Below are 15,073 nucleotides of genomic sequence, written 5' to 3'. Positions count from 1 at the left end.
AACCGTAGATCAATCTTGTGATATTTAGTCGAATAAAACTAGACTAAAATGAAAACTTTTCAGAAGACTAAAATATGACTGAAACTAAATTAAAAAGGCCATGACTAAAACCAAATCAAAATGTGCTGTCAACACTGGCATCAATCACCTCCTTCTCCTCCTCCCCTGTTTCTTGACTAACTGTCACAGAGTCTTGTTGGGCAGCTGGTGTATGTGCTGTCTCTTCTGGTGGTGACACCACCACCACCACCTCCAGGCCAGCAGGGGGCTCCTCCACATGGCCCTCACTGGGCTTAGGCTGGCTGGGCTCCTCTGAGAGACACTCCTCCTCCTCCTTCTCCTCCTCCTCCTCCTCGGTGGCTTCTGGTGGTCCTGTAGCCAGGTCTGTCATAATGTAGTATTACATAACATAACCGTCACAATTCATCTGTTGAACGATTTTTCACACCTTTTCTGAAATTAAAAATAGTGGATCTAAAAGCAGATCTACAAGCTTAGCTTATGGCGCCCAGATCGTCTTTTCTTTAAAAACAAACTTTTTTTCTAGGGACCCTAACTAAAGAACGGATGATCGGATAGAATTTGGATTTTCCGGGTGAAAAGAAAAGACGATGGTCCGTCCGTTCATGTGATTCATGTTTACATCCTGGCCATGTGGTCCGTTCCAGTTTGTCATCATCTTCCCTGTGCAAAAAATGCTTAAAAACCTAATTGTTGTTGTCCAAAACTATTCGTTTTGTGTTTATCGTTTTAAAAACGACTTATAAACTAGTTAAAATAGCCGATCTACAAGCACACAACACCTTGCGGTGCGAGGCTTTGTGTGCTTGTAGATCGGTTATTTTCACTAGTTCCTGTGAGACAGTTTTGTATGATGAAGCAGGGCTTTACTTTTGGTTTCTGCCCGACAGTGATGTTAATGTCACGACGACGGTGCCTATTACCTGCTGTGGCCAGGTCTTCATTGCTGGAGTCGGACACTTCGTTGAGCTTGTCGTCCTCGGCGCGGTCCACCTCGCTGGTCCCCAGGCCCTCGTCAGAGAGCTTGTCGCTGGACCACTGGTCCTCCGTCTGCTCCGTCTTCTCCGTGACGGCCTCCAGGGCCACCGAGGAGGCGGCGGCGGCCGGGACGTCCTCGCTGCTGGCCACGCTGGCGTCTGAGGGCGCCCGCTTGTGACCGGGCGTCACCTGAAACCAACAGGAAATAGGGGTGTAACGATACATTCTAACAGCGATACGATACGCATCACGATACATGGACGATATTGGTTCATTCATGGCGATACGATTTGATTAAATGATTTTAAAATCGATATAATAACTATTTAGCAAAGACATTAAAACTGTGTAAAACATGTAAAAGATCTATTATTATGGAAGTAAACGCTGTGATTATCTAGCAAATACATGGACATTATATTTCAACACATACTGTATGGACAAACCCACCTTAGACATGAACACAGAGATTACACACATTTATCGATAGAGCAAGAGTAGCTACATGGAATAGAAAGGTAATTAAACCCCTCTTTTTCATTTTCCCTCTTAAAATTGTCAAATAGAACTTAGAAGGGACAAATACTTAGTTTCCATACACTCAATTATTTGCATTGCAAAACGATTTGATACCGATCTCCACATTTTAAAACGATACAATATACAAAGCCAAGCGGTACGATATTTTGCTTTAAACAAGTAGATCATTGCAAATTAAAATCGAATAAATTCGATTCAGTTACTTTATCGTTACACCCCTAACAGGAAGTAAACAACAAAAGGACAACAATGGCAAAATATTATGCTGCTTGGGGATGATTTCATGTCTCACTTTCTAAACCTTAACCAGTCCCACCCATGCAGATTTCTGCAAATCTGTCATGTTTGTCATGTTGCCAATTTCACTGTCCAACCAGGGAGTTGCTGTGCAAATGCCAAGCAGAATCAAGGACTGGAATTATCCGTTTTACAAATCACAGCACGTCTAAGCAGAAACACCTCCATTGTTGTGCTACCCATTGAGGTAATATAAAGTGAGAAAAGACATCATGTGTGATGGCCTGTTGCTCTTTTCTTTGAAGAAATCACAGCATAGTTTCATTTAGATGAGAAAGCAAATAAAACAAATAAATCCATTTTAAATGTTATTAGGTGACAGCTATGGTAAATAAGGTGGATGTGTTGTGTTCAGAGTGCACTGGTAACGGCATCAGAATTCCTCTCAGCCAATGACAAATCAGGCTGGCCAATATGACTTCAAATCAATATCACTATTATTTAAAGTTCCCCTTGATTCCAATTAATGAACTTTCTTTTAAGGGAAAATAGATTAACACACTTGTAGATCATCTATAAAAAAATCAAAAAATATATATATATTAAAAAACTGCTTCTCGTTTATTCAATCAACATACATGAGCAAGATTAAGTCGGTTATTGCATTATTAAAAGTCGTTTTGAATATATTGCCGGTTAATTGCCCAGCCCGAATCACAATGCAAGGTGGGAACTATGCGTGGTAAAAATAGCCCTCCAGTGAGTCCATACCTGAGGTACATCTGCCTCCTCTTCCTCTTCTTCGTATTTGGCTTCTTCAATCTCCTCTGTGACTTCTGCTTTGGCCTCGGCGATCAGCTCCCTCACAGGTCTGTTCTCCACTACTTTGCTGACAAAGGGATGCTGCGCGGGCAAATACAGGCACACAATGTGGACCACAAAGACTGGCATCCTTTTCTTTAAAGGAAACATAAGAAAAAGAATGCTGTTCGTAACAGCAGGTAAACTCACCTGTAGCAGCTGTGCTGTGCTCCACCTGTTGTCCACGTTCTTATCCAACGCCTTCCGAAGGAAGTCGCTGAATTCGGGTGACCTGCCAATTACAAAAACAAGTTAGGTCAACTGAATGTACTGATGTGAACCAGACTGAACTCTGAAGGGAACGAAGCTCAGTCGTCCATGATGCCTACTGGTCACATAAAAGAAAAGAAAAAAAGACCATTACTGCATCAGAATTCATCAACAAACTATACTATAAGGACTTGTCAAACATTGGCCAAATTGTCAAATAATACGTTTTCAAAGTGGGTGAGGGGCACCCTGGGGTGCCGTGATGCCAGTCCAGGGGTGCTGCGAGATCATTTGATAATATTTGGAATTCATCAATATCATTTCACTATGCTCAGTAAAACAGACCTGATTTGCAATGCACTTGATGAGTTCTTTTTCCATCTACGACAACTCTCTTCACCAAAAATAGCAGATCTACAAGCTCACAACGCGTCACACTGTGACACGTTGTGAGCTTGTAGATCGGCTATTTTTGGTGAACCTTCCCCCCAGAATAGGCATGCTGGGGTTCAAGTGGTTAAACGTCAAGTATTTTTTTTTACTTAATTTTTATCCCACAATTTTGTAACCCATTTTTTCACCCAGTGCCAATTGCCTATGTAAACCTGGGCTCTGCTCTCCCTCTGCCAACCTGGGGAGGCAACGGACTGACCTCATGCTTCCTTCTATGCATGAGGAGTCCAAGTTGCTTCTTTTCACCTGACAGTGGAGATTTCCCTGGTTTGGACGTAGCGCGTGGAAGGAACACGTTATTCCAACCAGTTCCTTTCCCCTCCATCAGGCGCCCCGGCTGGCCAGGGGGAGGCATTATTGAGACCAGGATTACGTGCATGTTTTAGTGAGGGTATCAACCCTAGGAGACACGGGGAGAACATGCAAACTCCACACAGAAAGGCCCTATCGCCAACCCCACCTAGGGTGTGGGCGCTGATGACGCGGAGGAGGAACACGCCGCCAGTGCCCACAGCGTCCCCCGGTGGGAATCAAACCCAGGACCTTCTAGCTGTGAGGCGAAGCGCTAACCACTGCGCCACCGTTCCTCCTAAACGTCAAGTATAAAGTTATTTTCAGTCAGTTCTGATGGAAACGAATATTTCTCCAATATGATGTAAGATTCTAAAATGTAACAGTGTAATTCAGGGGTGCTGTGGATGAAAACGTTATTTGGGTGGGTGCCCCGAGTCAAAAACGTTTGAAAATCCCTGCTCTAGCTATGATCAGCAGTATCATCATCATCATCATCATGATCATCTCACCATCGTGACGGCTGCATCAGTGTGGGCGGCTCTGCTTTGGCTATTTTCAGCAGCACTCTCATGGGGTTCATCTCGTGGTTGGGCGGCTCAATCTGTGCCAGCTCGATCAGGGTGATCCCCAGGGACCAGATGTCGGCCTTGTAGTCGTACGGGCGGTCCTTGGAAGTTTCACACATCACCACCTCCGGAGCCATCCTGGATGGGGTTCGAGTTTGTACACACAGGAGGTGACGGAATTAGCACAATGTAAAAATCGCCCCCGGTTTGTACGATATGTAAATGTGTAAATGTGTGAAGTTAGAGGGTGGCCTGCAGCATCAAACTTAACACTTATGGAGCCAACCCGAGTTTCCCGAGTTTTTTTTTTTGCTCTCCCTACTCGCGACTTCCGGTTTCGGCATGATCGCGATCGCGAAATGCATGTTTGACTCCCAGAACGGCACTCTCTTTCAAACATGGCAGCCATGTTTGTTTACATTTGAAGAAAACACTATATAGCCTATATCTTTTGAATTTCCAAGCTGATTTTTTTGTTTGAAAGCTGTGAATGGCAGCATCCGTGCATGACCCGTGCACATCGTGCACATTAAAAGGTAAGAATCTAAAGATTCTGGCAATGGAAGACATTGAAGATTTTAATGCTTGGCAGCAAGCAGGTTAAACTCTCCACCAAACAGACCCCTGCAAAGCCAAATGACGTCATGATGACGTCATGATAACGTCCTCCGGTGACGTTCAGAACTAGGCCAGATGACAGCCCATATGGGGATGATCTTGCCGTCATTACCAGGACGTCATATGGACTATAGGATTATTGTTATTGTTTGTAATGTTAGTTGAAATATGAGAATTGTTCTGGTGGAGTCAGTCGCTGCTGTACATTGTCAGCATGTTGGGAGTTTGAGCGTGACGTGAGCTGCAACATCAGAACAGATCAAGTCTGCAGATAAATGAGCGTACTAAAAACACCTTTTATGCACGTGCTTCCAGGATGTGGGTTTGTATGTTGTCTCTAAGGATGGTTGTGTGTGTGTGTGTGTGTGTGTGTGTGTGTGTGTGTGTGTGTGTGTGTGTGTGTGTGTGTGTGTGTGTGTGTGTGTGTGTGTGTGTGTGTGTGTGTGTGTGTGCGCGCGCACGCACACAAAATGCCTGCTGCAAACAGCAGGGGTTACAGATGGCTCAGGTGCATTCAGCATTGAAGGAGCCATTTCCGTCACAGCTCATTCAATGACAATGATGGCGTCACCACACAAACAGAGGACTGCCTGCCCAGCGGCGGTGTCAGTGAGTAGTCACTCAGATCACCATCATCAGACATTCAATCAATCATTCAGATCAGGATAAGGTATGGAATGGAAAAGAGTTGATGTAGTTCAGTTATTCTCAAACCCCAGTCTGGTAAGCATTAGCCCAGGGACCACTAGAGGCACGTTTTACACTAGGATTTTGAGCATGGCACGGCATGGTGCGGTAGGCCTCGCAACGCGAGGTGTTGTGAGCATGTAGATCGGCTATTTTCACAATGTCTGCCTCTAATATTTGACAATTTGACCAATGTTTAATTTGTCATGTATTAAAAAGTCCATAAATTGTCATTTTAGAAATGTGCATATAGCCTCTATACACTTAACCTCTATAGACTTAAACTTTATGTTGGGTGGTTTACTGTTGAGAGAGAAAACAATGTTGCACATTAAGTTAATCATCTGGGAACCCCCCAAAATAATTTGGGGACCTCCCCCAGGGGGTCCAGACCCACAGGTTGAGAACCACTGGTGTAGACTGTCGCAGACGGTCGGGCCAACAGGTCATCTGACGTACTGTAGTTTTTCCAATACTTTGGGACTTTTAACTCATTTTCTCTCGCTAATGGAAACACACGATCAGCGCGGCCGGCATGAGGTGACGCAGCACGGAGCGGCATGGAATGCTTCTGTAGCGGAAAAGTGGTCAAGGCTGACCTACGGTTCCATATGTTCCTAAATATCAATAATTGTGTCGGGGACCCCCTGGATTTGAGAGTGGGGGTTTGAGAACCACTGATCCGAGTCCACTGTTTGTGGGTCGCGGACCCATTTGTAAAAATATCCCTCTTTTCCGTTTCCTACATTTTCAAACAATGACCAAAAAATTAAAGACATCGACATCGAGAAACATCGAAAACCTAAAGAATATGATAAATAAATACAAAAATCTTAAGAAATTCTATAAATGTAGTGAAAGTAGCAGATGCTATTTACACTAGCTTCACTGGAAATGTCTCTTTTGTGGGTCTCAACCTAAAAGGTTTGGGAACCACTAATCTCTGCATGACTCACCAAAATAGGGCTGTCACGATATGACATTTTACATGACGATTAATTGTCACTCAATTAATTGGCGATTAACGATTTAATTGTTTTTGTCATTGACAATTACATTTCTGTTTGGCTTTTAGGCTTTGAAGTTGCACAATGCAGATATGACACAAAACCTAAATACACGAAGAAATTACTGACATATTCGACAACTTACTACTTAAAAAATAACATTGATAGTGGAAATAGCCGATCTACAAGCTCACAACGCGTCGCAATGCGTTGTGAGCTTGTAGATCTGCTATTTCCACTATTTCTGACATTTTTCAACATTCACGATTATGACGATTATGACAAAATAATTGCGATAATGTCAAATAATCACGATTAGACGATTATGTAATAATTGTGACAGCCCTACCAATAGGGAGTCCCGATGAAAGAGTCTCTTCTCTGGAAGGTCTTGGTGTTTCTGGCCGAGACGCCAAAGTCAGCTGAAAGAAGAGAGAGATCCACAATGTCAATTGAATCTGATTTAATCTGAACAATCAATACTTTTTAGTCATACAATAAAAGGCAATGGGTAGTCAAACTTGTATAATTAAGCAATATTACACGAGAGGGTGTGCTATATATCGTCAGATATCATCACGCCTGCGTTGCCTCAGGAAGGAGCCCGAAGGGTGAGTTCCGTTGGCAGCGCAGAAGAACCCTCAAGTGTAATATTGCGATTATACAACCGTTGCCCTTAAAAAAAACACTTCAACTTCATTTCATTGTAATTAAGATATTCGATAGACATGTGTAATTTTTAATGCCACATTTAGCTACTATGTCCCTGAACTACACATGAAAACTGCTAACCTAGTCGCTAGCATACGTAGTGCTGGGACAGCCAGCCTGGGCAGCTTTTTTTGCGACCAGCACAGCTGATTTCTTTGATTGATGAGAGCGTTACAGAATGCTGAATATGATCACGGTCACATGATTGTTTCAACCATTTAGAATGCTTCGTCAGAACTACCTGTTGTATAACAACATATAACATATCTCCAACTAGCACAATGTAGGAACCATGCCTGAATAGTGCTGTGGTAAGCTTGTAAAAAATAAGAGCTACATTCTGATATTAATCATTACTAGAGTGTTTGTTACGTAACGGGTATCTCCTCAGCTCTTTATTAATCAGAAAATAGCATTTTAAGTTATGGATAACCATTTTAACCTGACTTAGGAGAGAGAACTCATACAGAATGATGCGTGAAATTGGAATTGTTGACACAGGGAAGGGAGCATTGTCAGAACAAATTAGAATTGGAACACTGTCAAATTCAAGCAGATAAATGGGCACGCTCTCCAGTATGACAATTAATCGTCAATTAAAATATCATAATCGTGACACCTGTGTGACTATTTCTGTTCCTCACAGTATCATGTGAACACGGGGTTTGGCACTGTGACATTTTTTAATTTCGTATGAAGTTCCGAGTGACTGCTTTCTAATTACCGCTATGCAGGACGCCTCGTTAATGAGCCTCTGCCTACCTAACAGGAATCATCAGAAAGTCTACAGCTATGGATGCCAAAGCTACTGTCTCCACTGTAAACACATTAACTGTTGGAACACACATAGTATTATGCTTCCAATGTCCAGCATAAACTACTTGACTGAAATATAAACACAAGTGAGGACTGCCTGCTCTTCTCCTTTGTGGTTGACAGTAGTGGAGGAAGTACAGATTATTCTTTTTGTTTTCCTAGTAAAAGGTACCTACAGTATACCACAATATCATCGTTGTCGGGTGAAAACCTTGTATGTCCAAAACCTTTCGTTTTGTATTTATTGTTTTAAAAATGAACTAAACTAGTGGAAATAGCAGAAGCACACAACGCCTCGTAATTTTCACTAGTTTTGTGTGACGACCTTGTATGATGAAGCAGGGCTTTACTTTGCGAAATGAAACTTGGAGATACGAGGTTTCCAGACGACAACGACGATATAATAAAAAGATAATATAAAAAATATATTAAAAGCCCTTAGTTATTTACTTGAGTAAAAGTACAAAAGCATTGGAATCAAAACATACTTTCAGTACAAAAGAAAAGGACTATGGATATGTAAAACCTTTTTTGTTCCCTTCTTTTTTTTTTTACAATAGCAGCTCTAGTAGATGATCTATTTTCAAGTTGACACTGGTGGTTGAACGTGTTATTTACTGGGAACATGAGTGTTTTGCAGAACACCAGATGAGCGTCTGACTCACACTTGATTGTACGTGAGCACAGAATGCACGGCAGCATTCATGTCTCTTGTTATTATATGTTGAACCGGTGATTCTCAACCCTTTCAGATTTCAAGGGCCCCCACAGTTTGACATGCATTAGGTCACAGACACCCATTTTGAAAAATGCATTCCAATTTCTGTCCAGGTGTAAAGTAGTCTTGTAAAATGTCTATACAATTGCCGTCCTCAAGAGTTGCAACAGGGGTCCGCCAAATCTTTGTGTGATAGGGAACATTGGCCGAAAATAGCAGATCTACAAGCTCACAAATGTAGATCGTCTATTTTCGGGGAGTTGGTGAAAAAGAGCAGACCATGTACAGAGCCAACTGTCAAGTTTAATAGTACGTTTTGAGGTTTTAAAATGTTAACCGTCTGAAAATACACATTAAGATGTATGTATAATATATGTATTTTTGGCAAAGAGCTTTGGTGTAAAGGGAGAAAAAGAGCAGAAAGGTCAAGTTTGTTTTAAAAGTATTGACGGTTCAAGTGGTTAAATATCTGAAAACACAAATTGACATGATTCCAAAATACACTAATGATTGGGCTGTCAAAAGATGAAACCATATATCTATTAACTGGTTGAGGGGTCCCTGCTTCATCTCTCTCTCAACTAAGGGGTCCTTGGACTAGGGGTGGGCGATATGGAAAAATACAATATCACAATATTTTCCCAAGCTGTATCACGAAACATGATTTTAACACGATTCTTTTTCACGTTGGTTTTGATGGTTATTCTCAACTAAGGGGTCCTTGGACTAGGGGTGGGCGATATGGAAAAATACAATATCACAATATTTTCCCAAGCTGTATCACGATACATGATTTTAACACGATTCTTTTTCACGTTGGTTTTGATGGTTATTTTTCAAGTTTCTTGACAAAAACTAGACTCTCTGGGTTCCTTTTGGGAGGTCTAAATTGAACTTTACAAGTATGCAACTCTGACAGTATACAAATGAAACCAAATGGACCCGTTGAGTGGAGACCTTGACATTTTAAAGGTTGAGAACTACTGATTTAGACCAAAATGCAGGTTTAAATTGAATTCTGCAATGAATCTCTGTATTAACGATTAAACAGATTTTTTTTACAAGGCTCCCTCAATTGTATCACGATATATACAATATCTCTGAAAAGGCATATCGTGGAGACATTGTATCGTCTCCGCGATAATTATCACCATATCGCCCACCCCTACCTTGGACTGGAAACGTTGAAGACCCCTGGGTTAGAGTAAGAGCAAAAGAGAAAAGAGAAAGAAAGGCGAGGCAGAAACAGAGAGAAAGCCCATTACCCAGCTTGACATCTCCATCCATAGTGAGCAGAATGTTGCCAGCCTTCAGGTCTCTGTGAATGACCTTGTTCTCGTGGAGGTAAGCCAAGGCCTCCAGGGTCTGCCTGCACACCACACGGATCTGGGCCTCCGTCAGTGGCCTCTCCAGTTCTGTGGAAGCATTAGAATTCAGAATTCAGAATTCTCAGGAAAACGAGAAGGGGCGAAAATAATGCGAGTTCCAATGGATCCAATGTAGTTATTATTTAGTCACAAGCTCTTGTTAAATACTTTTCAGTCATCGTTTCGATATATTTATAAAAGCCACAGGCACACAATGTACAATGTAGGCGTTCTTAATCCAGAGCAGTTTACAGTAAGCAGGGTAAACACAAGGTAATAAATCAAATAAATGCATAGACAGTGTAGCGCCTCAGTAATCTAGGATCATAGGTAAAGCCAGAATCATCAGTGTGAACATTATAATATCAAACAATAAGTAACATGTACATTGAAACTATACACAGTATAGGATGCCACTAGGTCAACAAACAAATAACATGCCACCTAAATGAAATATAAACCATTGCATAAGGCTGCATGGTGGTCAAGGCCAGGGCAAGTGCTATGGGCTAATGTGGGGCCTGTGAGAAAATGAGCACTTTAACTTTAAACTTTCAAAATGTTTCCAAAATTAACTAAAATAGCATCGACAAGCGCACAACTCGCCACGATGCAGTGTTTCTCAAATGGGGGTACGTGTACCCCTAGGGGTACGCGGGGGTACTGCAGGGGTTACAGGAGAAAATGGGAATATGTATTTTACTGTTATGGGTAATGACAAAACATTAATAACCAGTAAGACTCCCTAATCGGGAGATAATCGACCGTTGGTCGCTTATCTCCACAAATAGGCCAAAAGTTTGTTTTACCAATTATCAAGACATAAGGGCAGTTGACAGTTTGCCATGGTTACTCATTGAAGTTGAATCTCCATATATGGAGATAACCTACGCATCACACTAAGTCTGACCTCACCAGCCCATATTTGGGCATGAGCAACTTATGTCTCCATATATGGAGATATGATGACATCACACAGTCCTCAGCCGATGATGTGGCGTGATGTCATACAATACACAAACGAGCCCTACAGTATAAAGGGGCAATTCTTGCCAGGAAAGAAGCATTTCTTCGACTCAGACCTTATCGCCAGGGTTGGCTTATAGCAGCTGTCGGTAGGACCATATGGATTCTGTTAGTGTGGATCTCCTAACAGGGCATCATCTGGGATACAATCCCTTTTATGCCCATATATGGAGATCCCTAACAGAATCCCTTTCATGCCCATATATGGAGATCCCTAACAGAATCCCTTTTATGCCCATATATGGAGATCCCTAACAGCATCCCTTTTATGCCCATATATGGAGATCACTAACAGCTAACAGAATCCCTTTTATGCCCATATATGGAGATCCCTAACAGAATCCCTTTTATGCCCATATATGGAGATCCCTAACAGAATCCCTTTTATGCCCATATATGGAGATCCCTAACAGAATCCCTTTTATGCCCATATATGGAGATCCCTAACAGAATCCCTTTTATGCCCATATATGGAGATCCCTAACAGAATCCCTTGTATGCCCATATATGGAGATCCCTAACAGAATCCCTTTTATGCCCATATATGGAGATCCCTAACAGAATCCCTTTTATGCCCATATATTATGGAGAAATCCCTGCTCTGGCAACAACAGACTGTTGCCACAGCAACGTACACAAAGGTTTGTGTACACATGTGGTGTGATGTCATACTGATGCGGAGATATGAGCAGGGCAAAGGTGTGACGTGTGACGGACGGACGGACGGACGGACGGACGGCCGGTGGAGGTTTTCATAGTAAACTGCTCCCTGACGGTCGCAATAACTTGCATTTATATAGCGCCTTTCATAAACCCAAGGCGCTTTACAAAACTCTATACAAACAACAAAACAAAAACTAAGTGCCATAAGCCTGAGTGAATAGGTGTCTTTTCAATGCAGCCTTAAAAGAGTCCAGTGTTGGAGCATGGCGAATCTCCAATGGTAGAGTGTTCCACAGGGTGGGGGCTGCCACACTGAAGGCTCTGTCGCCTAAGGTTCGCTTCTTTGCATTGGGAACAGAGAGGAGGTCCAAGTCTGCAGACCGCAGAGTCCGTGACAGAGTAGGCTTGTCATGGAGGAGGTCTGAGAGGTATTGTGGAGCCCGGGCGTTTTGACACTTGTAGGTGAGAAGGAGGAGTTTGTAGTTGATGCGATATTTAACAGGAAGCCAGTGCAGTCTTTGTGTGAACCTGCTAATCTGTACATTGTAAAACCAAATTACGTCCATAACTTGACTAATACAACCGTTATTGCATAGAAAACAATGTTTTATTCTTTTACATATTGGCATTAGAACTGGACTTTTGATGAGCTTTTGATACGCTAAATGCTGTAGTCAGGGGATGGGGGTACTTGGCTTCAGAAATCAGTATAAGGGGATACTCTGCAGCCCAGATAGTTTGAGAACCACTGCGATAAAGTATAGGCCGGGGCGTTAATTTACAATACAGGGATACAAGGCTTCTGCCCGACAAGGACGACACGCACAAGATCACTTCCAGTCACATCTTTGAAGCTTTCTTATTTCATGTGCCGCAGTTTTAACCCATTTAGGCCTGGGATTACTGAATGCTTTAACTATTGAAAATAGCAGATCTTTGAATATATGTATTTTTAAAGCGAACGTTTGTAACTCAAATGTAGCTTCTGGGGGGTCCCTGGAACTAAATATTTTGAGATGGGGGTCCGTGGCTAAATACATATAATTTTGGGGGTCTTTCACATGAAAACCTCTGACATAGTAGTCTCTCAAGAACAGACTAACTGAGCTCCAGTTAAAGTGAAAAAGGACCTTTTCTTTGACGATGGCTGGCCAGATTGCTGACATAGAAACATAGGTTTTTCAAAAAATCTTAGAAGGATTCAAAAGACACTTATAGAATCGGGTCAAAATTCAAATTTTCACGATTTTTCAAAAATAGCAGATCTACAAGCTCGCAGCGCGGCACTCGGTGCCGCGCTGTGAGCTTGTATATCTGCTATTTTTCAATAGTTAAAGCATAAAATAATGTGTACCCGTTCTAAACGGGTTAAAATAGATAAGCGGAGTGGGTCATCTGGGCATAGCGGCTTAAAGAGATGGTTTCCCATGGCAACTGGCAGACACCAGTGGCCTTGCACCAGTCTGAATGTGATGTATGACTGGACCATCTGGGTGGAAATAAATGGCTTCCGGGGATCGTGCAGGGCAGGCTCCCTTAGCATTCTCTACAGGCTATGCCAGCGCTCATCAGAGTGGGGTCCAGGGACCCCCAGGGGTTCTTGAGGGGGTTCTCCCCAGTAATGAATAATTGTATAGTTATAAAGGTATGTCTATGCATGGATTAGAACGGGTAAACATTATTGTGCATCATTATTTTATGCTTTAACTATTGGAAAATAGCAGATATACAAGCTCACAGCGCGGCGCTGCGAGCTTGTAGATCTGCTATTTTTGAAAAATCGTGAAAATTATAATTTTGACCCGATTCTATAAGTGTCTTTTGAATCCTTCTAAGGTTTTTTGAACAAACTATGTTTCTATATGTCAGCAATCTGGCCAGCCATCGTCAAAGAAAAGGTCCTTTTCACTTAACTGGAGCTCAGTTAGTCTGTTCTTGAGAGACTACTATGTCAGTGGTTCTCAAACATTTTCATGTGAAGGACTCCCAAAATTATATGTATTTGGCCACGGACCCCCATCTCAAAATATTTAGTTCCAAGGACCCCCCAGAAGCAAAATTTGAGTTACAAACGTTCGCTTTGAAAATACATATATTCAAAGATTTGCACACATTTTCACGACTTTTTCAAAAATAGCAGATCTACAAGCTCGCAGCGCGGCACTCGGTGCCGCGCTGTGAGCTTGTATATCTGCTATTTTTCACTGGTTAAAACATTCAATAATTCTAGGCCTAAATGGGTTAAAGCAAAATAAAATCTCCTGACTGAAAATCATTTATGACCATCATGAAGTCCTAATGTGTGATTTGCGGAACAGCACCAACCAGCTAGCGCTGTTCCCTAAACAATTAACACAATAATGTACAGATTATGATGTTTTAGTAATAGTTCCTAACTTCCTGATGTTCTACATACAGCCAAACAGGGGAAGAAATCACAGTCTGATGTTTTAAACCCTTTGCTTTTATATGAAATATCCTAGACTATTAAGATTTTATGGTTTATGCTTCTGAAATTATATTGCTAGCTTGACCACTTCAAATGCTCTAATCCAGTGTTTCTGAAACCTTTTCAGGCCGTGACTCACAAAAAAAACATATTTGAATTGGGGACCCCCACCCTGAACAGCACTTGGAATTGTAGGTATTACATTTAATGTGACTCGGTTCCACAGATAAATATTGTGAAAATAGCAGATCTACATGCTCACAACGCCTCGCACTGCGAGGCGTTGTGAGCTAGATCTGCTATTTTCACAACGTTCGCCTCTTGCTTACTTAATATTTGACAGGTTGGCCAGCGGTTAAATTGTCACTTTATAAATGTGCAGATCTACCCTGTATACACTTATACTGTGTGTTGGTTTGTTTACTGTTGAGTGAGGGGGGAAAATGACATTAAGCTAATTATCTGGGGACCCCACAAAATAATTTTGGGACCCCAAGTTTGAGAACCACTGCTCTAATCTTAGCCAACCCACATTTGGACCCCTGGTGGTCTCGGGACTCGGGCACCGAAAGCCAGTGAGGTAGGCCATATTATAGGTGTTTCTCCAAAGCTTACAAATAACACAAAAGAAAGTGCTGAGCTATTAGAAGTGGGCTAACCACTCCTGGAAATATGAGCTACGATAATTATACAGCTGGACCGCTCACTCCAACTGTGGAGAAGGAAAAATATAAACCACTGAGAGAGAGAGAAAGAGAGAGAGAGAGCGAGAGAGAGAGAGAGAGAGAGAGAGAGAGAGCGAGAGAGAGAGAGAGAGAGAGAGAGAGAGAGAGAGAGAGAGAGAGAGAGAG

General features: G+C 42.1%; 1 protein-coding gene across 1 annotated transcript in view; it reads right to left on the bottom strand.

The window, feature by feature from the left end:
* Window positions 1-15,073, bottom strand: part of LOC308296640 (STE20-like serine/threonine-protein kinase) — a 49,258-nt gene that overhangs the window by 21,282 nt on the left and 12,903 nt on the right. Inside the window, exons 4-10 of the mRNA XM_080739968.1 lie at window positions 9,983-10,132; window positions 6,822-6,894; window positions 4,104-4,298; window positions 2,788-2,869; window positions 2,548-2,679; window positions 945-1,188; window positions 149-384 (exon numbers count right to left, since the gene is read on the bottom strand). Of these exons, the coding sequence (XP_080596094.1) occupies window positions 149-384; window positions 945-1,188; window positions 2,548-2,679; window positions 2,788-2,869; window positions 4,104-4,298; window positions 6,822-6,894; window positions 9,983-10,132 (1,112 nt within the window). The remainder of the gene's footprint in view (window positions 1-148; window positions 385-944; window positions 1,189-2,547; window positions 2,680-2,787; window positions 2,870-4,103; window positions 4,299-6,821; window positions 6,895-9,982; window positions 10,133-15,073) is intronic.

Source organism: Nannobrachium achirus (assembly GCF_963921795.1).
Source record: "Nannobrachium achirus genome assembly, chromosome: 13".
NCBI classification, from domain to species: Eukaryota; Metazoa; Chordata; class Actinopteri; order Myctophiformes; family Myctophidae; genus Nannobrachium; species Nannobrachium achirus.
Note: the sequence above shows the minus strand (reverse complement) of the source record. Positions and strands in the feature narration are given on the sequence as shown.